General features: G+C 38.4%; 1 protein-coding gene across 2 annotated transcripts in view; it reads left to right on the top strand.

The window, feature by feature from the left end:
• Nucleotides 1-19,489, top strand: part of PTPRF (protein tyrosine phosphatase receptor type F) — a 331,301-nt gene extending 311,812 nt beyond the window's left edge. For both annotated transcript variants that reach the window (XM_070941423.1, XM_070941424.1), the window contains 9 exons: nt 4,737-4,856; nt 6,008-6,162; nt 7,363-7,648; nt 9,595-9,773; nt 11,378-11,504; nt 14,243-14,368; nt 14,617-14,771; nt 15,068-15,203; nt 17,924-19,489. In XM_070941423.1, the coding sequence (XP_070797524.1) occupies nt 4,737-4,856; nt 6,008-6,162; nt 7,363-7,648; nt 9,595-9,773; nt 11,378-11,504; nt 14,243-14,368; nt 14,617-14,771; nt 15,068-15,203; nt 17,924-17,992 (1,353 nt within the window). In that variant the 3' untranslated portion in view covers nt 17,993-19,489. The remainder of the gene's footprint in view (nt 1-4,736; nt 4,857-6,007; nt 6,163-7,362; nt 7,649-9,594; nt 9,774-11,377; nt 11,505-14,242; nt 14,369-14,616; nt 14,772-15,067; nt 15,204-17,923) is intronic.
• Nucleotides 19,490-23,703: the final 4,214 nt, after the last annotated feature.

Here is a 23,703-nt window from a genome sequence, read left to right as displayed (position 1 = left end):
CTTCTGCTGTGTCTGGCACCAAAAATTATAGCCATATTAAATTCTGACTTTCGTGCAGTTTGAATGTGTAAAAAGGATTTATTTGCCTTAAGGTCTCTGAATGGGAGACACCTATGTTTCAGAATATCCTTGCAAAACATGGAGCTCGCTTGGAGATCCTGGGCAAAGAGTTCTTCAGAAGATAGCATCTCTTGTAATGAGCACAGAATACATTATGTTTCCATGCCAACCACAGGATTGTGGTGCACTCATTTCTTTAGTCAAATACATTTGAGTACGGCAATAGAGATAGGGAATATTCAGGGAACAGCTAAATAAAGGCGGGGGATATATGTGGAAGGAGAGCAATGCATGCAACCATATATTTTAAGCTTTGCTGAATTAATACTGAAGGAAGAATGCCACTTTGTGTCACAAAAATACTACAGAACCCCAAAGAGTACATTGGAAAGGGCCCGTATTTCTTTTTCAGGTTGAAAAAGTGTTTGTCCTCATGAATAGCAAACACTACTCAAAAGAATATACTTTGGGGTGTCATGACTAGTGCCATTTATTGTTCAGTTCCTTCATGTGTTAATATACCCTAATTTTAAAAAGAATTTGTACATGTTGCATCATTTCATTCTAATGTGGGTATTCTAATAAGTTAGATATGCATTTTTGAAAAAATGTTTTAAATTGACTTAAGTATATAAATGCATAACTTTCATCTTTAATAGGTAACTTCAAGTTTTTGTGAATTTTTTTTTCTAATTGTTCCTGCTCTATCACTCACAATCTCATAAATCTCTCCCACATTAGTAATCTTTTGTTCCAAGATAAATACCCCCTATTATTAAAGCTTTATTCAACTAAAGATAGTCCTTATATGCTGTTGTTTTTCTTCTCATCTTTTATGCATGTTCTGCAGTGGTACCCTTTGCTTTTTTAAGGTGGGGCAAGCAGAATGATATGCGGTCATCCAGAACGCTACTGTGCGTATGGTGAAGATGAAAGGGGTGGGAAGAGAGAAAGCATTGTAATAAGCCTATTCTAGCAAAACAGTGGCAAGAAATAGATTACAAACATAAAAAATAAGACCCAGTTTTTTGATGTGACATCTGGTTGTGTTTTAAACATCAAAATGCTGATACCCTGTTTCCCCTAAAATAAGACATCCCCTGATAATAAGCCCAATCGCATGCGCTAAAATAAGCACTCCCCCCCCCCGAAGATAAGCCCTCCCTGAAAATATTTAAACCCATGCACAGCCGATCCCCACCATTTCCTCTGGTTAGGGTTAGGGAGACAGAGCTGGAAATCAGGTAAGACAGCAAGAGGAGCCCCGTCTTGCTCCACGCACCCCAAAATAATAAGACATCCCCGAAAATAAGGCCAAGCACTTATTTCGGGGTTCAAAAAAATATGAGACAGGGTCTTATTTTCAGGGAAACACGGTAGCTTTGTGCCTTAAAAAGTTTGAGATATGAAGTAAATGCCCCACAAGCTCCAATAATTTAAGCACTTTTCAGTTGCTGTTGCTGGTAATTGCATTTAAGCAGTAGCCATATTATTTGCTTGCACTTTATTAATTAGGCTTTATTAGTCTAGAAGAGGGCTTTGTGTTTAGAATAATATTTGCAGATGAGTTAAAAGAGAAATCGTCCCCTCCCCTCTTTTGGTGTGTGTCAAAATATGTGAATATCCAAAGTCCAGTTAGTTTTGTTTGGGGGCTGCCCAGCTATAGAAGATGCCCCACAGAGTATGTTTCTCCAAGATAACATGGTTTGTAAGATCCTTTGGGCACCTGTCTCTGCTTCCTGCCTTGCTGCTGTTGAAATGCACATTATCTTCTGGTAGCACATTTCCCATCCTTCGCTCTCCTAATTACTTCCTAGGAAATGGAGGATACCATAGCACCCTTGAGGTGACATACTCCACCAGGTTAGCCTGCCCACCCACTCAGCCAAGTATAGTAGGGGGAGAGTGCTTACCCAGTTGTTCCTCTGCACTTAACGGAGTTCACACTAGTATTCATTAGAGGCCTGCTTGCTTTTGCTAACAGTTACAGATACAATACGGTTCCTATAGAACAGAAACTCCCACCTAGGGGACCCTGTCTCTGAGGAGTCATAATAGCCTTAGAATGGAATCGTTCAAAGAGGCATTGAAGAGCTAGAAGTAAAGCATGAACTAAAAGCCTAATCCCTGCTCCTGGGAGTTTTCTAATGAGAGGATGCGCATTTAAACATCTTTTGAGCATCTTTCCAATGCTCATTCAAGCTTGACCTTTTTCTTATCTCCAAGCATGAGGGCTTCTTCCCAGTCCAGGAGTTTTAAAAGCTGTTTCAGACAAATGCTAACAGGTGCAGTCACTTTCTCAATCCTAGTAATGCTTTGTCCTTGAATTGTTGCCTTAAACATTTGACATCTGGGATTTCTGGAGTTCAGTGCTTCAAATGCTTTCCAAATCTTGTGAAATAGCAACAGTCTTGGAAAAAGATCTGTGAGCTGCTTGGTATTTATGACTTGAAAATCCTAGCCTGATGGTAGGTGCATCATTTTTAGTTATCATGTATACTACATAAGAGCTGCAAAGAGCAGATCACTTTCTACATCCAATGCCTTTGCAGTTGTCAACCAAATCAGCAGTACAGTATATGCCATCTCTAAGGCTCTTTTAAATGCAAAATTAATCCAGGCTATCTTTCTTCCCTTTCTCACTTCCAGTTTCTCTATCATTTAATAAATACACAAGTCCAAATAAATTAGAGATTTTTCCCTGATTTGCAGACTGCGAGCTTTAGAATGAGTCTAGGTAGAATTGTGTATCAAACTAGCTCTTCTCCCATTGTTAAAACTCCTTATTCTCCCAGCAACTGAGGGACCACTGGGCTGCCAGCAGTAAATGAATTTCCAGGTTGTGAGCGTTCCTGACATTAATGAGAAGTGAGCAGTGCCAGAAGAAAGGCTCTCTTATCTGGTTTAGTGCCATCCTGCATCAGCTTCAGCATAAAATTTACAGAGCTTGAAAATGGGGCATAAACATTATGGGTAAATTTGGCAGAAAATGTGAGTGACTCTTATCTGGTCATGAATAAATAATTTTCAATTACCAGCTAGGACTCTCTATTAAACCCTGGGATAGATTACTTCAAAGTTTGTTTTATGCTTGTATATACACAGTAATACAATTTCCCTGGAGAAAGAGTGGAAAAGAAGGCCCTTGCTCAAATTATTGCTAGCCCAACTTTTGCCTTCCTATGTTATATCGTTACATATGTAAAAAATTCTTCACCATCCAGGTTGAACATAGAATTCCAGATAACCACAGAAAACAAGGTACACTTCAGTAGTGTTCTAAGTTCTAGGATGTCCTTTCATTTTTCATCCAGGAATGATTACAAGGCTCACCCGTTAAAAATGTTGACTATTAAAAAGCAGAACATCATTGATTTCCAATTAGTCTGTTAACTTTCTCCACACGTTCTATATAATTACGTTTATTGTTTCTTGGGTAGAGTGTTTTATCCTGTTTTAATCAAACATTGATTCATTGTGTAAATGGACAAGACAGAGAGAGATGTAGAATAGAAACCAGAGGGCAAGATATGATTGGGGAAATTTTAGCATGCATGAATGTTTTGAAATGTGACAGTTGGATACGGAGAAATATAGTCCATGTTTTGCTACTTCCACCTGACCTGGAATGGGTTGTGCATACAAAAGCTTACTACTGCTAATTCTTCACATTAGAAAATACGGGAATTTAGAGGGGCAAATCCATAGTTGTGCTACGAACAAAAAAGATGCTGCTAGTTCCATTTTAGTCTTTGGCTTTGACTATCAGTAATTGCAGCTGTGGAGATAAGAATGAAAAACAGAATAAAATGGGCACTACAGCCTGATTAATTTCCTATTTTTTGGCCCTTCCCAACTAAGGAGACTAATGACCTCAGGCAAGAGTAACCTTTTCAGCTATCCCTTGAAAGAACTTCTCCCTGTGTGCACATAGACCAGACATGCACTGGGCTGCCTTGTAGCAAAGGGATGAAACCCATTCCACTCCTGAACTTGTTGCTCTTGCTCAGCTTCTTAAGTTTCCCTCAGTCAAGGTCTCTTGCTGTGAGTCTCTGTTACACAGCTGCAGTATCCTGCCTATGTAAAGCACTGCCCTTCCTCTCACAACTGATACCTAGGAAAAGTAAGGCTGGCGACCTTATGCAAGGAACCTGAGCAGAATCCCAAGCAGAGGATTACAGGTTGGAGACAGGCTTCCTGTATTCACCCTGAGAAGAGTATAAATGAGTATGCTTGTCTACAGATATCAATCTTTCCAAAGAGCAGGGAAAGGACAGAAAATTATATGGAAAGAAATTGCTTTTGAATTGACGATTTCTCTCAGTTTCTTTCTTTTATAGCTATTAGCATCCTTGCTTCTTAGCCCTGCCTCTGAACATCAAGTATCTTTCTTTGCTCCCTGCCTGGTCATTTAGTCATATTGGTCTCATAAAATGAGGTGCAAGATACGATAAAAAGTATTCAATTTCTCTGTATGCCATGGCCAAATGCAATCTGGGTGTTTTGTGTTTCTGTATTTTATTCCCAAATAGGTCCTCTTCTGTCAACCAATAAATTCTAGTAGATACAGGTAAAATTTGAGAATTACAACAGGAGAAAAGTATCAATCTATGTTGTGGAACCCAATGAAAGGTACATTCCAGGGATTATCCATTAATTTTAAGGTTTTATTGCAGGTGAAATGTGATCAGTACTGGCCTGGACGTGGTACAGAGACCTATGGGTTGATCCAAGTGACTTTGCTGGATACTGTTGAACTTGCAACTTATACAGTCCGAACATTTGCCCTGTACAAGGTACTGGAAAAAGGGAGGAAATAAGTTATAATGGATGGATTTTGAAGAAAGAGGAGAAGGAATTGCATGTTTACAACTAAGTGAAGTATAGATTTAAAACAACATGGTACAATCAGTTATAGCATCATAAAATAAAATAAATAAAATGCCCATGACTTATAATAATAACATATTGTACAGATCTCTTACCCACTGCAATTAAGACCAACAACTCCATCACTAAATGACACGGCCATAAAGTGAAACATCACATGACCATGCAGTTCCAGCTGCTCATTGTGTCAGTTCCAGCTGCTCATCATACCATGTGACTGCAACTTCCTGCCAGCTACCCTATTGATTTCGCTTGTTGGAAACTGGCTTGAAGGTCTCAAAGGGTGATCATGTTGACCACAGATTGCTGTGACAATGATAAATATGCCAATTGCCAAACATCCGATTCACAATCAAGAGATTGTGGATATGCTTCAGCCCAAAGTTTAAAAACTGGTCATAAGTTTCTTTTTTCAGCATAGTAGTAACTGCAAATGGTCACTAAAACATCAATCGGTAAATGAAGACTATCTGTAATTAAATATGTAAATAGCCTGAGGAATATTGTTTTTAAATATTTAAAAGCAGTTCCTCAGATATTTTCAGTCCTACTAGGTAGACCAGGAAATCAATTCCACTGGAAGACTGAAATTATTTTTAATGAGATTGACTATAATAACAGAATCTTATAACTCTGATAGTGCTATACTTCGTCCTATTTATGCTTCAGTGAATTAGGGAGTCCTGTGCCTGAACTACTTCTGAATGTTTGGTCTTGACTTCTAAAATGTTTCAGCCCCTTTTGCCTTAGTAACAATTCCTGCACATCTCTGTTAAGGTCATATTCCTTACTGTCTGTACATACGGTCTTCAGAATTGCATAAGGATTCATATTACAGACACAAGAAAATTCATTGAACAATAAATCACAGCATGGATCTGTAAGAATATTATTTAAAAATAGAACTAAGTGATACAGTAAATAAGCATGTAGTTAAGAGAAGATGTGAAATCATCTTGCATGTTGAAAAGACCTTACTATGTTACATGAGTACCAAATCAAGGAATTCACTTGCTGCCCATTAATTCCAGCTAAAGTATTTCGGCTTTATCTGCAGAATGGATCCAGCGAAAAACGGGAACTGCGACAGTTTCAGTTTATGGCTTGGCCTGACCATGGTGTGCCAGAATATCCTACTCCTATTTTAGCATTCTTAAGACGAGTGAAAGCATGCAATCCTCCAGATGCTGGCCCAGTGGTTGTACATTGCAGGTAAGGCTAATTCCTGCACATGTAAATCTGTAATGATGAACTATCAGGATAATGTGATAGAGAAAAATTATAAATCTCTGTATTTTGGGGATTTATAGGCAACCTACTGCTGCAGCAACAATAGTATTGGCATTATAATTCCTCTGCTAATATATACAGCATTTTATAGTCAAAAGTTCTTAATCCACTGTTTCCTTTAAGAAACAATCACAATAGAAACAAGTATTAATATTGGAACTTTAGAATGAAATTCTACATATGCATCCAATAGCACAACTACATCATCTCACTGAACGTGTGCGCATGTGAATTTTCACAAAACATGCCATTATTAGTGTTACTGAGTTTCTTCCAGTTCTTATTTAAAATTGAAACATGAAAACAAATAAAAATCTCACTAAAACGATGTGAACTATCTCAAAAGCAGACATGTACATGGCGGTAAAATGTTTGTGACAACAGAAAAACATATTGGCATCATTTTGCATGTATATAAAAGCACAAAACTGCAGGTATTGTCTAAGTATATAACACACTATTTGCATGCATAGTGGTAAATTCTTATGCTGCAGTCTGGAGCTAAAAAAGTGCTTCAGCCATAAACTTTAGTTCACTAGGAATTGGCATCTTATCCAGCCAATGATTTATTTCTTGCAGCTGAGTGGGAACTATTACTGAACAAACCTCTTCATCATTGCAGCTTTCACAAACTCCTTAGAAACGGTATTTAATGTTCTCTCTTCATGCTCTGGTTCAGATGGGAGTCATGTATAATTAACAGATACTCTCTCCCTATTAAAATCCTGTAAAGAATTGCACATGGGCAGCTGCAAGGAAATGTCCTGCTGCGGAATTCTTTCCTGTCAGATACCATATCTGTTGCTTGTTGGTGGGTTGTCAGTTGTTTATCCCATAAGGACTGCCATCACTAAGTAAGTTTGGGTTACACTGGCCTTCCACGGTAAGAGATGCTTATATAAGATAGGACATAGAGTTATTCAGAAGTTCAGCATCCTAGCAGGTTACATTTTATTTCCAAAGGTCTATCTGTTTCCTATCGGAACTTCTAATACCAGTACTTCATAAAGGTGACCTTGAAAATAAACTATTCTTGCATCATACTAGAAAAAGATTCAGAATATCTAGAGCTTTGCCACTGTGCAGAAGCCCAATTTCATGCTCTATGCCTTGCTTTTACAGTGCTGGTGTAGGCAGAACAGGCTGCTTCATTGTAATTGATGCCATGCTTGAGAGGATGAAGCATGAAAAGACAGTGGACATCTATGGGCATGTGACATGCATGCGCTCACAAAGAAACTATATGGTGCAGACTGAGGATCAATATATCTTCATCCACGAAGCCTTGCTCGAAGCAGCCACTTGTGGAAACACCGAGGTGCCTGCCCGCAATCTCTTTGCCCACATCCAGAAACTAAGTCAGGTACCGCCAGGTGAAAGTGTCACAGCAATGGAACTGGAGTTTAAGGTGAGTAAAAGATTATTTTCAATGTGTACCTGTGCATGCAAACTCTACAGAGCAATTTTAGGATTAGATGAGATGTTTGTTTGCCATTTCTCACTGACAGTTTATTCCTCTATTGAAGGAAGATAGTTTTCTAAGTATAATGGTCCTTTGGTATATATCTAAACCTGTATACATTTGGATGCAGAGTTCTGTGTCTTCAACATATATGTCCTGTACTGATAAGCTTCTAGCAAAGTATATATCAGGGCTGTTAAACTAGCAGCCCATGGGCCAGATGCATCACGCACTGGCCACGCCCACACACGGTTTGGCGAAGGGGGAAAAAGTTGTGATATGTCATGTTTGACATCCCTGGTATATAGGCAGGCAGATTAAAATGAAGTTCTCAGCATCATTACCAGCTGGAGCTACAGTATATCCAGAACAGAACCCAGTGGAAATTGGGGTGTTCATGATATCACTAAGAAAAGCTTACCTGGACATACTTTTTACTTTAAGCCTTGAGAAATCAAGCAGTTCCAATGCCTCTTGCCTTGATGGTCACAAGTGTCAGTGCTTGTCAGCATTTATTGCATCTGTAGTTTCATGCCAGTATTTCTTACAGCTTTAACATGTGTATTTGCTCAGAAAAAACTAGGTGGCGGGTATAGTTTTAGATTTAGTTTTAAAATCAACAGAATTATTCATTGCTCAAGCAGCAAAATGCAAAACCAATGCCGAATTAGGAACATTGCTAACTTGATTCTTCTCACTGTACCTCCATTTACTCACCTCTCTGTTTCTGGGCTTAATCCTTTCTATAGCCAGAGGAAGGAGTGAATGGATGATGGCTAACAGCAGCTGTTCTTTTTTCCTATAAATACTATTCCTATGAAAGATTAGCAGGAGCTAGCGCCATCAGCACTGTTGGGTGTCTGATTCTGCTTTAATGAGAGTTAGGAGACGGGCGCAAGATTCAGCAAAGTTTCTTCTTCCTTCCATTACTACCATTTCCAGAGAGCAGAAAAGGAGAGAGCAAGTACGAACATTGCTAAGGCAAGAGAGCCACCAATAGTCATTTTTATACCATTTCCCTTTCTATTATGATAAGAATTGATCTTAAAGTCAGTCTACCATTTCTAAGTGACTCCTGCTATTAGCAGTTAGCAGTGATAAGATCAGGAACATAAAACCAGGGACTTGACAGTAGATTTCAACAACTGCCAGGAATACAATACAAATACCACCCCTACCACTAAAGGTGACTTGGTCTTAGGCTCAAAAATAACAGAAGGATGGAGGAGAATGCTTCTAAAATCTAATCCAAAATCTCAGTTTGACTTTGCACTAGGTAAAAAGCAATAGAATTTCTCTTGCCTGCTTTCCGGGCATTTCCTTTGTGATGGAGCACATGAGTAGTTTTCTGCCAAATAAACTTCCACAGAACTCAGAGCAGGAGCAGCCAGGCATGTGGATATTCATAGATCTTCCTGGACCTGTTTAGTGTAAGGATTGGGAAACCTGTGAAAATAATGGATAGGCGGCTTTGGGCTGTTTGGAGGGCATTGCACAATCAGTATCAGACCATATTGCCGAATAACAATATTGTGCAGTGCTGATATGTATGTAGATCAAATTTGGGCCTGTTTTCATGAATTTTTAGATGAGCAAGATGTGTTGAGATGCTCATCTAAAAAATATAAAGTGGAAATGCGATGGTTGTGCTTTCCAGTCTTAATGGTACAGTAGCTCAGCAACAAATTTTTAGAAACTTTCCAGTATGAGCAAGAATATTCTCCCTGCTGGAATGCATGTTAGTGATTCTTACCTAAACAAGTTCTAGCCTCTCTTCAGGTAATCTTCTTTTCTGTATTAAGTGTGAAAAATTGTACCTGATGTTGAGGGACCTGTTACTCCTGGAGTGTTGCATCCAATTTCTCCTGCCAATTTGTCACTTCTCTTTACAGCTCCTTGCCAATTCCAAAGCACATACCTCACGATTCATCAGTGCCAATCTTCCATGCAACAAATTCAAAAACCGCCTAGTGAATATCATGCCCTATGAATTGACACGGGTTTGCCTACAGCCAATCCGGGGTGTTGAAGGCTCAGATTATATCAATGCTAGCTTTGTAGATGGTTACAGGTAAAGTATGCCATCCTGCTCAAAGTCTGACTTTCTTTTGTGATGTTCGTTCCTGCTTCTTTAATTTGGACACTTCTGTCAAGCAATGCTAAGACAGGAAGAGCATGCATAATCAGTCAGATTCATGGCACATATATTAAACTACTTTTTCTTAATGGTTTTTCTCTTCCTACCTTTTCATTTCAAGCTTTATTATCTAGTTAACTGAAAGATACTGGTTTCAGCATTCTTAGTTTCCCTGCAGTCAACCCACTGTAAGCATCTTGCTATATAATTCATTCACCAACACATGCACATCTTATTTGTCAGATCTCCTTCCAGCACTGCAATACAAGCAGATAAGCCCCTTACTATCACTTGAAAGGTTTAATGCAGTACATGTGGCCCAAGGAAAAAATCAGGCTGCAGAGCAGTTTACCTACAGTAGTGGATTCAGAGATATTTCATGGAATAATCATTTCTGCATGAGGGGAAGCACTGACCTTTATTTTATTATCTCCCTCTTCCCCTCCCCCCGCCCTATATCTTATGAGCTGCAAAAGCATAAATGAATTGGCAATATGAAGGATGACTTAAAAAAAGACATGGTGGGCAGAGAGCTAGGAACATGAAAGACGTTTTCACCCCACAAGAGTAAAGAACTTCAGCAGACCTCTGAGCTGTGCTACAACTAGAAAAGCAGAAGAGTTGCTGATGATGACTAAGCTTCATAACCTGCCATTAACCCTATGAGATGCCACCTTATTTTTATTAATTTATTAAGTTTATATGCTCCCCTCTCATCAATAAAGCAACTGTAGGTAGTATGATACACTTTCATGTATATACTGCTAAAACAGAAATGCTATTGAGAGAGGACTATTGAGTGCCTGCCAAACTGGAGGAGATAACATTTCATGTCTTACCTAAACCATCCCTGAGGGCTCCCATTTATCTCTTCTCATCCTTCTCTTTGAAGTGAGCAATCATTCTCCACCTTATCAAAAGGGATCAACTGGCCCAAGGTGCTACTGAAGCTGCATTTTTATTTGTTTCTCCTCCCCTCACCCTCGCTGTGCTCCCACTTTTTATGATGTCTTATAAATCCACTGTGGAGCAGCTTGCATCTCTGTCCTGCATCATTACAGCTGTCCTATACCAGATTCATTAATTTTTAGCACCGCTGGAGAGATTAAACGAGTGAGGTGCCTAAGGTTATATATACAAGGATCTGTAGTGCCCCATAGTGGTAAAATAAAGGTATCACAGCCTCAATTATAGATTTGGTTGGATTTGCATTCTTTCTTAATGTCACCATGGAATATAGATCTCTATCCCTGACTTCACAAGACTTAGATTTTGGGATGCTTTAACAGGGAATTCCCTATGCATGCAGATGTTCAATCATTTCTAGGTTTTTTTGAACCTAGATTTTGTGATGTTAGATCTCCAACTACGTGACAAAAATTTTGGCAGCATGATTTCACCAGATTAGTAGTACAGGTTTCCTGCCGTTTTGAAGCAATAAATGAAACTAATTACAACATATGATGTATGTTACAGTCTCCTTCCCATGTCAGAAGTACCAGAGTGGTCACTAATCTGAACTCTTTGATATCTTGCAGACAACAGAAGGCTTACATCGCCACACAGGGACCTTTGGCTGAGACTACAGAGGATTTCTGGAGAATGCTGTGGGAACACAACTCCACCATTGTAGTGATGCTGACAAAACTGCGAGAAATGGGACGGGTTAGTAAGCATCCTATGTTCTAGGGGGAGATTTGAACTGCAAAACCTGATTCCGGGTTTATTTACTTATTAGATTCCGGATTTATTTACTTATTATTTATTTAACAAATTTATAAGGCTTCCCAACTTACACACAGGGGACTCTGGGTGGCTTGCAACATTAAAAATCTGCAATATAAAACCATAAAACCCAATTCATCCTCCATGGCAGCAGGAACACAAACAAATCACTTGATCGGCTCCATCTCTGTTCAGTCCCCAGGCCTAGTGATAAAACCACATCTTTAGATGCCTTTTGAAAAAGCAACAAGATGGGGCCAATCATACTCCATCAGAATTATGTTTCATAGGGAAGGAACCCCACAAGGGCCTGAGAAGGCCCTTTTTCATAATGCCACCAGATACACATTTCTAATAAATAGGACCCACAACATACCCTGCGTTCCAGTCCTGGTGGATTCATGAACAGATAATTCAGCCGAACATGCTTTCCCTCATTAGAACAGAGTACAGGTGAATCAATAAAAAGTAGAGAATGTGACACAAAGCCTTTATGGCTGATAGATTCTGCTGGATTCCCAGCCATGTCTGGGTGTCCAAAAGATCTGTCCCCTGAAACCATCTGAGCAACCTCTCAGCCAGCATTTGTCAGGGCTGGCCTCAACCTATGGGAATTGTCTCAAGTACTAGATCTTGGAGAAGGGAAACCTTACTATTGTGTAAAGTAAAAAAAAACCAACCAAGTAAATAAAATTGTGCCTATTAATGATGCATAGTTACTAAAGGAGCATAAACTGTTAGATAGAGGAGAGAAAGGAGGTGCGAGAAAGCCTCTAGTACTTATCTAACTTTCTCCAAGAGCCTGGATTGATTTAACACCACTTTGTGAGGGATCCTCTTGTGGAACTCCTACTTCTCCAAATCCACTTGAAGAAAACAGACAGTCAACTTGATCACAAACAAGGCAAAATAATACTAGGAGCCACTTAGGCCCTTAGGATGATGGTATCTTCTCTTGTCAGCCTCTGCTACCATTCTGTGTATTTGTCTCATTAAATTGAGCATTGAGAGCCTCAAAGCTGGCAGAGAAAAGTGGCTATATCCTATACCATAAGTGAAAGACAATAACCCTTTGGGGCAGCATTCAGAAAAAGCAAACAAGTAGAGGAGGCTTTTGTATTTAAGCAGGAAGGAGTTCTTCTCAGACATACAGAGAAGTGAGGTGATGCCTGATCTTCTAGTTAGTCAGGATATTCTTGATTTAGCAGCTACTCCTCTGTCAGTGTCTCCATTTCAAATGGATATAGTCATGCACATTACTGAAAAAAGTATTGATCAGAGAAAAATGTGGTTAAGTTGCAAACACTGCTTTTTAAGTTGCTCCTTAATTCTCTAAGTCTGTATGATCCAGGACTGTTGATTCAGTGGTTTATAGAACTTCTTGTACTACATGGATCACAATAAGCTCCCAACCACAATGAATTCAGAAGTTTTTCATCTAACACATTATTGGCATTGGATTAAAAAGTGGAAAAACCATGGCTTGAATGTTGCTTTTATGGTAAACTCTTCTAAAGTTCAAGCTACACTGGGTCCTAGAGGAATAAAGGACTGCAAAAATCTGCCACTTGAGAAGGCATCAAATCATTAATGCCCCATAAGTGGGAAGAGCTTGACCAAGGTTAAAGGCCACCACGAATGAACAGCATCAAGAGAAGATTGAATCAGTCTCATTCCTGCCAAAACATTCTGAAAAGGCTTACCATTATTGTAAGAATGTTGGGCAACTCTAGCTTTTGAGTGGTTCTTCAGTTCAGCTAAATGTGCCAAAAACTGGAAACTTCCTTAAAACTGTAGATATGACAGTTGAATTTGATGCTGTGGATTAGGAGTATCTAAGAAAAGTCACAACCAAAGAAATATATACATAGCACTATCTTGGAAAACAATTCTAAATGAGGTCATACTGTTACTGGCAGGAAAAGTCAAACCGAAGATTGTGGCAGATCTAAAGTCAAGAAAATATTGTTGGTATGCCAGACAGCACACTTGACACCAGCCATATGGAAGAAATGACTTCAGTGGTACATTTTGTAACAACAACAGAAACTCATGAACGTTTCCCTGCAAATAATGACTATCAGTCTGGAATTTTTTTAGAATTTATTTGAGCAAGTGGGTATGACAATCATGTTTCTTAAAAGAGAAACAATACTGGTGCCAACATGAATAGAAATAACAGGAGGGAGATACAGATTTGAGAGTTAAACCTTCAAGCTATTTTGTTCATTGTAGTTCTCATTCATTGAATTTTGTGGTCAGTGATGATGCATTAATACCTAAGGCATATGAGACATCTGAATTTTTAAATGTAAAATGTTATTTTTCTCTGTATCAACTCATTAATGGCAAGTTTTAAAGCATGAAAATACCCTTTCTGAAACTATTGAGGACCACCCAATGAGAAGGTTCAATTGAAGCAATAAAGCCTATCAAACATTGAACTGGGAAGATAAATGAGAGTACAACCTGATTGCTTATTGGAAAGTGTTGGGGGGTGGAGGGAGGAAGAGCTATTCAAGGTAAAACTCATCAGTCATTTCCAGCCGGAAGGGAGGAGCCATTTATTAAGAAAAGTCTTACTCTGTCACTTTTGAATATGATAGCTTTAGTGCAAGTAATATTATATTGTTGGCCACTAATGAATTTTTTCTTTTTCTTTTTTCTTTTTTTTTCAGGAAAAATGCCACCAGTACTGGCCAGCAGAACGCTCTGCTCGGTACCAGTACTTCGTAGTAGATCCTATGGCTGAATATAACATGCCTCAATATATCCTTCGTGAGTTTAAAGTCACTGATGCTAGAGTGAGTATTACCCAGCATATTCTGAATTCCTCAATGTTGTTTCCATCACAAACTGCAGTTCCCTGGTACAGAAAGGCATTGCTTTATTGTTTATTATTTATTTAAACAGCCAGTGACATTTTGGGATAAAATACTGTAGCTAATATGCTCTGATTTAATTTACTCCCCTCAGTCTTCCCAGGAACTAGCAAGCAACACTATAAGATGAAAGCAGGGTGCAGTGACTTTACTCTCTTTTCTACAACTAGGATGGGCAATCAAGAACTATCCGGCAATTCCAGTTCACTGACTGGCCAGAGCAGGGAGTACCAAAAACAGGCGAAGGCTTTATTGACTTCATTGGCCAAGTACATAAAACTAAGGAGCAGTTTGGACAGGATGGGCCCATCACAGTACACTGCAGGTGAGTTTGGGCATTAAGCTATCTCTGAAAGCTCATTTAGGGATAGGCTAATGGTGAGGTAAATAAGGTTGCCAGGAAAGCTAGGGAGCTTCTGATGTCACTGTTCTGTACACAGAAGCATTTTAAGAATTAAGACAAGCAAATTGCTGTTTTAATTATAAAAGTGTAGCATGGCATTTGAACTGAAGCTGTTTAGAATGCAGGTTTGTGTGAAGTTGTGAGCTTCTGGTGTGTCAATTGCTTGCATGTAATCCAAGCTGGGATTGTTACTCATTTACTCTTTTCTCTGTACATAGTGCGGGGGTCGGACGCACAGGGGTGTTCATCACATTGAGTATTGTACTGGAGCGTATGCGCTATGAAGGTGTAGTTGACATGTTCCAGACAGTGAAGACCCTGAGAACACAGCGACCAGCCATGGTGCAGACAGAGGTAAACCTACTTGCCATGCTATTTCTTGCCTTAAAATGGAAGAGGGTGAAACTTGAGCATTCATTAGATGAAAGTGGAATGAAGCTCTGTCTTCCAATATGAGAAAACTAATTTTAAAAATAGGAGTGTCTAACTCAGGGGTGTCAAACGCACGTCGTCACGGCGGCATCACATGACGTATTGGGACTTTTTCCCCCAGAGCATGACCCATCCTGCCCATGTGCCGGGAGTTTGACAGCCCTGGCCTAACTTAGCTGCTAATTGACCACTATTGGCCTTGTTTTTGTTTCCATAATGATATGTATAGTGTTATATGAAACATGAGATTTAGAATATAGACAGTAAGGTTAGTTAAAAAAATGTTTCGACAAAATATTGGTAGTCTATTTTCTAAGCATATAAGAGGCACAGTGAGAGAAAGCAGCTGATTTGGCCAGTTATTCAGGTGCTGGATAGAAGAAAGCTACTGGAGCACTATGTGAACTATTACAAAAAATAGAAATAGTCCCCACCTTTTTTTGTCTGAAGATCTGCCAACTGGTCTTTGAATAATACACTGGAAAATAGGACAAATATATAATTTTACTAATTTCAAATTTAATTATAATTAATAATGCAGTTATTTTTCAGGTAAGGAATAGAATAGAATAGAAAATTAATAGAATAGAATAGAATAGAATAGAATAGAATAGAATAGAATAGAATAGAATAGAATAGAATAGAATAGAATAGAATAGATTTTTTTATTGGCCAAGTGTGATTGGACACACAAGGAATTTGTCTTGGTGCATACGCTCTCAGTGTACATAAAAGAAAAGATACATTCATCAAAAATCATAAGGTACAACACTTAATGATAGACATAGGATACAAACAAGCAATCAGGAAACAGTATCAATATAAATCGTAAGGATACAAGCAACATGATAGTTCCTATCCTAAAACTACAATTATGTAATAGTTAGAGGGCGGCTTCCAGTGAAGAGGGCAATATGCCACCCAAAGTCCACTAGAATTGGATTTAAATTTAAATAAATAAATAAAATACCCAAAGTTTTCAAGGATCACATGATGCAGGAGTGTTACCAGATAGTGCCTGCTTCAAAGTAAGTTTCTTCATATTCTGCACAAGACTGAGAAAAGATGTTCCTGTTGTAAGAGGTTAATTAACTTAATGAATTCATTCTTTAAAGAATCACCATTTTTCTTAATCTTGTGCTTGAAAAAAGGGTACTTTAATAAATAGCAGGACATTCTTTCCAAGTCCTTTTTGAAGCATTCACAAATCCCAAACTGACTTCATAATCTGCAAAAACTGGAACAAGAGATACAAACAGAATTTAAAAAAAACAGCTCCAGCAGATATTTAGAAGGGATAAACCAGCCCTCTGTAAATTCATCTTGAAAGGCAACATGAATACCATTCCATATGAATAATTCAATGATATCCAATCAGCCTGCCAGATTTAAAGGACAGCTGGAGCCCCAAAAACCAGTCAAGTGCCTTTGCCCCTTTACAGGAAAACAGCAAGAGAATCCAGTATTTAGTCCAGAAAGACTAAACTGTTTTTGTAAGACAGTTTGCTTTTGATTACACACCTTATTCCCAATTGCTACTCTTGATATCAAGACAATCTTTCCTTTTCAATGGGTTGGATGGGAGAGAATAGATCTTCCAGTCTGTATTTTTAATGTGAGGTAAGTGTAAACGCAGCCACAAATTCTGCATAATTGAGTTTTCTGTATATCAAAACAACCAGTTGCTTGCCATTAAAGCTACAGATTGTACTGGGAATTAGCTCCCACCATAGTCTTATTGCTTGGCACGTTAAAGTGTGATATATAAAAAGATGAGTCTGATATTTCTTTTCATTTGGTATAAGCTCTAGCATCTGCTTGGTACTAGTTAGTCACCTCCTGCATTTATTTATTTACTTAGTTAGTTACAGGGCTTATATGGCCACCTGTCTCATCCAATGACTCTACGTGACTTACAGAAATCCATAGAACTTAGTTAAAACATAATTTCCCCCCAGGCACAAGACCAAACATCCTTAAGCTCAACCTTCTCGTCCTGGCCCAATGTTTGGGGGAAGAGACAGGTCTTCACCATCTTCTGAAGGCTAAAAGATTAGGAGTCTTTCTCAATCTCTAGTGGGAGATTATTCCAAAGGATTAGAGTGGTGACCAAAGAGGTATGCCTCCAATGTCCATCAGATAGCAATATTTAAGGGATGAGACATGGAGCACACCCACCCATCCTAATCTAGTATGATGGGCAGGTACCCCTTAGGGAGAGACAGTTCCACCTGTGCCATGTAGGGCTCTAAATATTATAAACAGCATCTTGACTTGTACCCAGAAAGCAACTGAAAACCTGTGCAGCTCACACAACGATGTTACTTGAGTGAACCACAGAATACCCAAAATTGCACTTCATTCTGGACTAGTTGCAGCTTCTGGATGGTCTTAAAGGCCAGCCCCATGTAAGCACATTGCAGTAATCCAATTAGAAGGTGACTAAGCATATGTGACTGTGAGCAAGGCCCCCCAGTCCAGAAATGGCCACAATTGTATCAGGTTGACGTGCAGAGCAAAACCTGTAATATGAAGTGCAGAGCAAGACCTCCTATTCTTAATTTCTGAACTATGATGTAATAGAACAGTTGACAGCTACCTTTACAACTTAGCACTGATTTTTATTTTTCTCCTTTTTCCAGGACCAGTATCAGCTGTGTTATCGGGCTGCTCTGGAGTATCTTGGCAGCTTTGATCACTATGCAACGTAACTAATGCTTTCAACAAGTTGCAGCAGGAATGTCTAAGTGCAGAGACGGGTTCTTCCCAGCCAGCCGCCCATTTGTTAATCCTTCTGTGCAGATGCTGCTGTTGCGGCAACAGCCTCCCCATGACCAACCAGTTTTGACCACAGTATTTAGGTACATTGCCACCATGCTAAAAATGGGACCATCTTCTCACATTTCCATGCACCAGATGGATTTACGTTAATGCCTACACTCCTTTTCCTCCTCCTCCTCCTCCTCCTCCTCCCTCCACCACCCCAATAACATTTCATGGTGAGGGTCACTAGGTGGAAGGGACAGAATTTTTTATATATGTAAAATAGTTAACTAGCCTTTTATATCTTTTCTTTTTTAAAAAATTCTTTTGCAAGTCTTAATGTTTTGCTCAGGCAAAACAGGAGAATAGAGGTGGTGGGGTTTGAATTTTCCTTTGCTTTCCCCCCCCCCCCTTTTATGTTGTCTCAACCATAGTGGCGCTGCCCATTTTCGGGCACTCCCAGGTTAATATTAGCACCTGGCTCATAGCTCTGGGATCCTCCAACTCCCTCTTCAGTCCTTTGTAGAATACCGTATTCATTTCCACAGAGTTGGAGCCAACCTAATGATTACTTCTAAAGACTTTTTTTTTCCATAGGCTTGTCTGTCAGATGGGGCTCTAGCAGCTAGATCAGATGCTTGATCCTATTGACATGTGTCCAGTGACCTCATATATTTCAACAGATACCATGTAAAATTTCTAATGGAAAGAGAGACCCACTGCCCTCAGAGCTTGTCTTGTTGAGATGGGAGGAAATGTGGCATTGTTGCCACACAGTCAAGTTCTAAAAAGGGACCTCACCATAACATTCCTTTATTTAGTCCTTTTTGTGCCAATAGCATCCTGAAGTGTGGTTACATAGAAAATGTGACCAACAAAGTGTATCAGAGTATTTTCCAAGGTAAAAGAGCACAACTCTGGAAGGCCAGCCTTCCTGCACAAACAGCTCCCGAATGGGGGTGCCTTGGATATAGGAGGGGGAGAAGGATTGGGGGTTTTCAAGTAAGGAAATCACTTCTTAGAGGCTGGTTGGGTCTAAATCTTGCTACCCTGTAAACATTTAAAAGTCATTAGAATGCTGTTATTTTCAACAATGTAAAGATGGTTTAATTAACCAATGTGGCAAGACTACTGGAATTAATTTAATGGTACTATATATTATTCCTCTTTATTAACTTACACTTGCACTAAAGGCAGGAAGATTACAGCCTTCTCCCAGGTGCATAGCTCTAAAAATAAAGGTGGTGGAAAGGTCTCTAACTGTATTATCCAATGTATCCAAACTGCATTGAAATCAACAATCCTGGGTGGTGATGTTGGAGAAAACATTCATTTTTACCTTGTGATAGCATAGTGCTGTAGGGGTCACTGTTGTATACAGTCTGTTTTCTATTTGTTAATAAAGTTCTACAGCATCATTGCATAATTCTTGATGTTAATAAATTTGAATAATCAGGTTTCCTACATATTTGTTATGCTGTCTTTTATTTGGAAATAAGTAAAAAGATAAAACTCTCAGGAAGGAACTCTCCAAAATTATAGTTGTGGTAGAATTAATTGGATCTGTTCTTATAGTACAAAGAGGAAGTGGAACAAAAAAAAAGGGATGCATTCTTATTGATTGGGCTGTTCCCAGGGGAAAAAAATCCTTTGTCCCTCCTAGGCAAAATCCTTTATATTTATTAACCTATCACTAGGTTGTTAATCAGTACATATCACTTAAATGCACAGAATCCATGCAGTTGAACTTTTTCAATAAAACCCAATCTAAGAAAGTGAGCTTAATACAGAGGAGTTGGGACATTCAAATGCCACACGAATCCACCAACACTGCAAAAATACTGATTTGAAACAGATTTGTTATGCTTGCAAGATTTCTAAAAAAGCTACTTAATGATTTTGAGACTTGAGTAGTTAAGTACTTAATTTCCTTATTGTTATATTTATGTAGTTGCCCTAGATTTGCTTTAGCAGGCAGATGTACTTTAAATACATTTTTCTTCTCCATTAGCATTCATAATTACTAGTGCCAACTTTAACCAGAATTCATAATCCTGAAACTTATGAAATAAATCTATATTGTTTAGATTGTGAGCATTTACAGAATTTATTTTTCTGATCCCTATATATCCATGATTAGCCGGCTCCCCCAACTCCCCAAATCTAGAATAAAGTTATAAAGATTAGAGGCCCCTGAATCCCAGGGTTATGTTTAACTTTCAAAATTACAAAACCTGGGAATCAGATTACCACCGGAAATACCACCTGCACTATAAAAGGTGAGCTGCATTCATCCTTTGGAATTTGTTTCCCTGGGAAGCACGATTGACACTGCTTTTGATCTCTTTCCAAGGCCTAACTTTAATATACTAGAATCTACCATTTCTCTTGGTTCAAAAACCACACAAGTCTTTACATAGCTTGTCAAGTGTTACCTACCAAAAGTGGGCGGGGTTGAAATTATTGCCTCCACCCACTCAGAAGGACAAAAAGGATGCCTGGTCTAAATCAATGATTTTGATCTGACTTTTGAAGTTTCCTTTTTATTTGCTGTTTTGTAAATAATTCTGAGAAGTTGTACCCTTTAAAACAGCATATAAATGTTTGTTTTTTTAAACCAAAGGGAGAAACTTCTTTTTAGAATTTGATTGTTCAAGCAGCTTTGTGTCCTAACAGTATTTCAGCAATATTTCCTAACCTCCTTTCTAGTAAACTAGTTTAACAGATCCAGCTCACTGTGATCAGACTTTTTGCAAAAACTAGCCATATTTCTTTCACCATTATTTTTCTTGTTCAGTTTATATTTTTATTTATTTGTATCACACTTTTATATTTTCCCAGGGTTCTGAGTAAAGTGATTAAAACTAAAAATGTTATTTCAAGAGAAATACTGGCTTGAATCTGTTATAATGACAACCAATCTTCTAGCATCTTGAAGGCTAGCAACATTTTCACAAAACTATTTGTGAATCACAATTCCCTTCATCAGACAAAGTCTTGTGAAGCACTGCATAAACATAGAGCTAAGGTGAGAGAGCAGAGGGAAAGAAAAATGGAGAATGATGAAAGAAAGATGAGAAAGGTTTCCATGCACAAAATAAGCATCAAATAAACTCCTATTTAATATATAGTTAACATCTCTTTCTTTGATCTGTGGAGAAATTGCATCAAAACTATTAATTCCGTCTCACTTGTTTTATGGCAAAATTAATCCCCATAACTTCTCAATAATTGCTATTGAAATTTAAGATAAAGTGGCCTAGGAACTTTTGAAATGTTCTCCCAATAGCTTTGGGCTATTGCCTTTCCTGATTTTTGTCCCTTCCTTTTGCATAAATATTAAGTAGTGTACAGGGCAAGAGCCAATGATCATATATTGGAGAATGAGCAAGTATTTATGTCTCTGAAAGTAGCATTATTTGGTCCTACATATTGACAGCATAGACCCAAAGGAAGAACTGGCATTTGGTTCAGCCACAAGGTTTGGATGTCACGCCTGTATAAATGTAGTATGTGATATTTTCATTTGCTAATAGTTGTTTAGAAGCAAAGACTACTTGGCTTTCTTATACATACGAAGGGAATATCTAGCAACAACTGTGCAAGTATATAATCTCTCACAGGACTATACTGCTTGCATCTGATTAAATAGACCATACCACAAAGTTTATAAATTGGTTAATTTTTGAAGTGTCACAAAATACTTGGTTATTGTTGCAGGAATACATAAATAAGCGATTTTTCTGAAAACTAATTACAACCATTTTTTTTCTTTACTCTTTTACTATAATTTACATTGGAGCTTCTTCACTTGACACAGAATGTTTGCATAGGAGGTTTTATTACATTTTTCAATGGAAAACACCACTTTTCTATTGGATCAAAGGTTGCCACCCAGATAGAGGCTATGTTGTGAGGGCCTATCCTCAACTATTAGTAAGCAGAATATTTCAGGACCAGAGCAAGCAGAGTGCCTGTTTAAGCCCTAAGTAATTTTTTTTTAAAGATGGATGACTTATTATCTAGCATAACTTTTACAGAGGTCAATACACAAGCACACTGCATACATAATAATAGAAGTATGCTGAAGAAACAAAACACTTTGCAGATTAGTTTTCCACTCTGTACAATGTAAAATAAAATGTGATAGTTGTGCAGCACTTTAGGCTTGATTTCAAAAGTGTTTAAATATTTCAGCATCTGTTTACAGCTCTTTGAAGCAGCTGCATCTTTTTCCAGAACTGATGATCTCCCTTTTACACCAATGCAAAAGAAGAGGCAGCTCTGTTAAAGAGTCTGAAACTACATTGATTTGCACAAACCAAGGCACCATTTTGAGGTAGACCAGGAATTGTTGCATGGCACTATCGAATGCCAAGCAATATAAGCAGTGAGCAATGACTTCATTAGTAGCCAGCAGCATTGTATTTATTATGCCTGCTGTTTTATTTATAGAACTTGGAGTGGCAGAATTGTCAACAATAATGGCATCAGGGTCTCGACATTCGTAGCTTGTGGGACTGTTGATAAAATATTTGTCTTCATCTAGATACAGAAGTTATTTTCTGGGGGGCGGGTTTCCTCAAAAGGTAAAAAGCAAATACCAAAATGTCACTCGTTGTCTACCAGGCCATAGTCCCAAGATTTCATAAGGTCAACTGAATTTTACATATTCAGCATTTGCTACTTAGAATTACCCTTTCTTGCTTCCAGGCTGTCCAGTCAGATAGTAGTACAACATGAATAAAAGTTACCTCCCCGGTTTTCCTGGTAAACCCCATCAATACAGGAGAAACCAATACTACTTTTTTGGGGGAAAATAAAAAAGGAACAGTCAGCTGCATATGACTTTAGAAGCTTCTATTTTAGACCATTAGAATAGAATAGAATTTTTTATTGGCCAAGTGTGACAAGGAATTTGTCTTTGGTGCATATGCTCTCAGTGTACATAAAGAAAAAATAAAATATATTCATCAAGACTCATAAGATACAACACTTAGTGATAGTCATAAGATACTAATAAGCTATCAAATCATACTAGGAAACAATAAAAATATAAGTTGTAAAGATACAAGCAACATGGATATAGCCATTTAGTGGGAAGCGATAGGTACTAGTAAGGATGAGAAGAATAGTAATAGTCTTAGTAGTTAATTTGACAGTGTTGTGGGAAATAGTTGTTTAGCAGAGTGATGGCATTCGGGGGAAAAACTGTCCTTGTGTCTTCTTGTTCTGGTGTGCAGTGCCCTATAGTATCATTTTGAGGGTAGAAGTTGAAACAATATGTCCAGGATGTGAGGGATCTGTAGATATTTTCACAGCCCTCTTTTTGACTCATGCAGCATACAGGTCCTCAATGGAAGGCACGTTGGTAGCAATTGTTTTTTCTGCAGTTCTATTTGTTGAAGTCTGTGTCTGTCTTGTTTGGTTGCAGAGCCAAACCAGACAGTTATAGAGGTGCAGATGACAGACTCAATAATTCCTCTATAGAACTGAATCAGCAGCTCTTTGGGCAATTTGAGCTTTCTGAGTTGGTGCATAAAGAATATTCTTTGTTGTGCTTTTTTGATGATGTTTTTGATGTTAGGTGTCCATTTTAAATCTTTAGATATGATAGAACCTAGAAACTTGAAGGGCTCTGCTGTTGATACTGTGTTGT

Source organism: Pituophis catenifer, unplaced genomic scaffold, assembly GCF_029215685.1.
Source record: "Pituophis catenifer annectens isolate HBS135680 unplaced genomic scaffold, rPitCat1.0.hap2 SCAF_3, whole genome shotgun sequence".
Taxonomy (NCBI): Eukaryota; Metazoa; Chordata; class Lepidosauria; order Squamata; family Colubridae; genus Pituophis; species Pituophis catenifer.
This window is presented reverse-complemented; position numbering and strand designations above follow the sequence as displayed.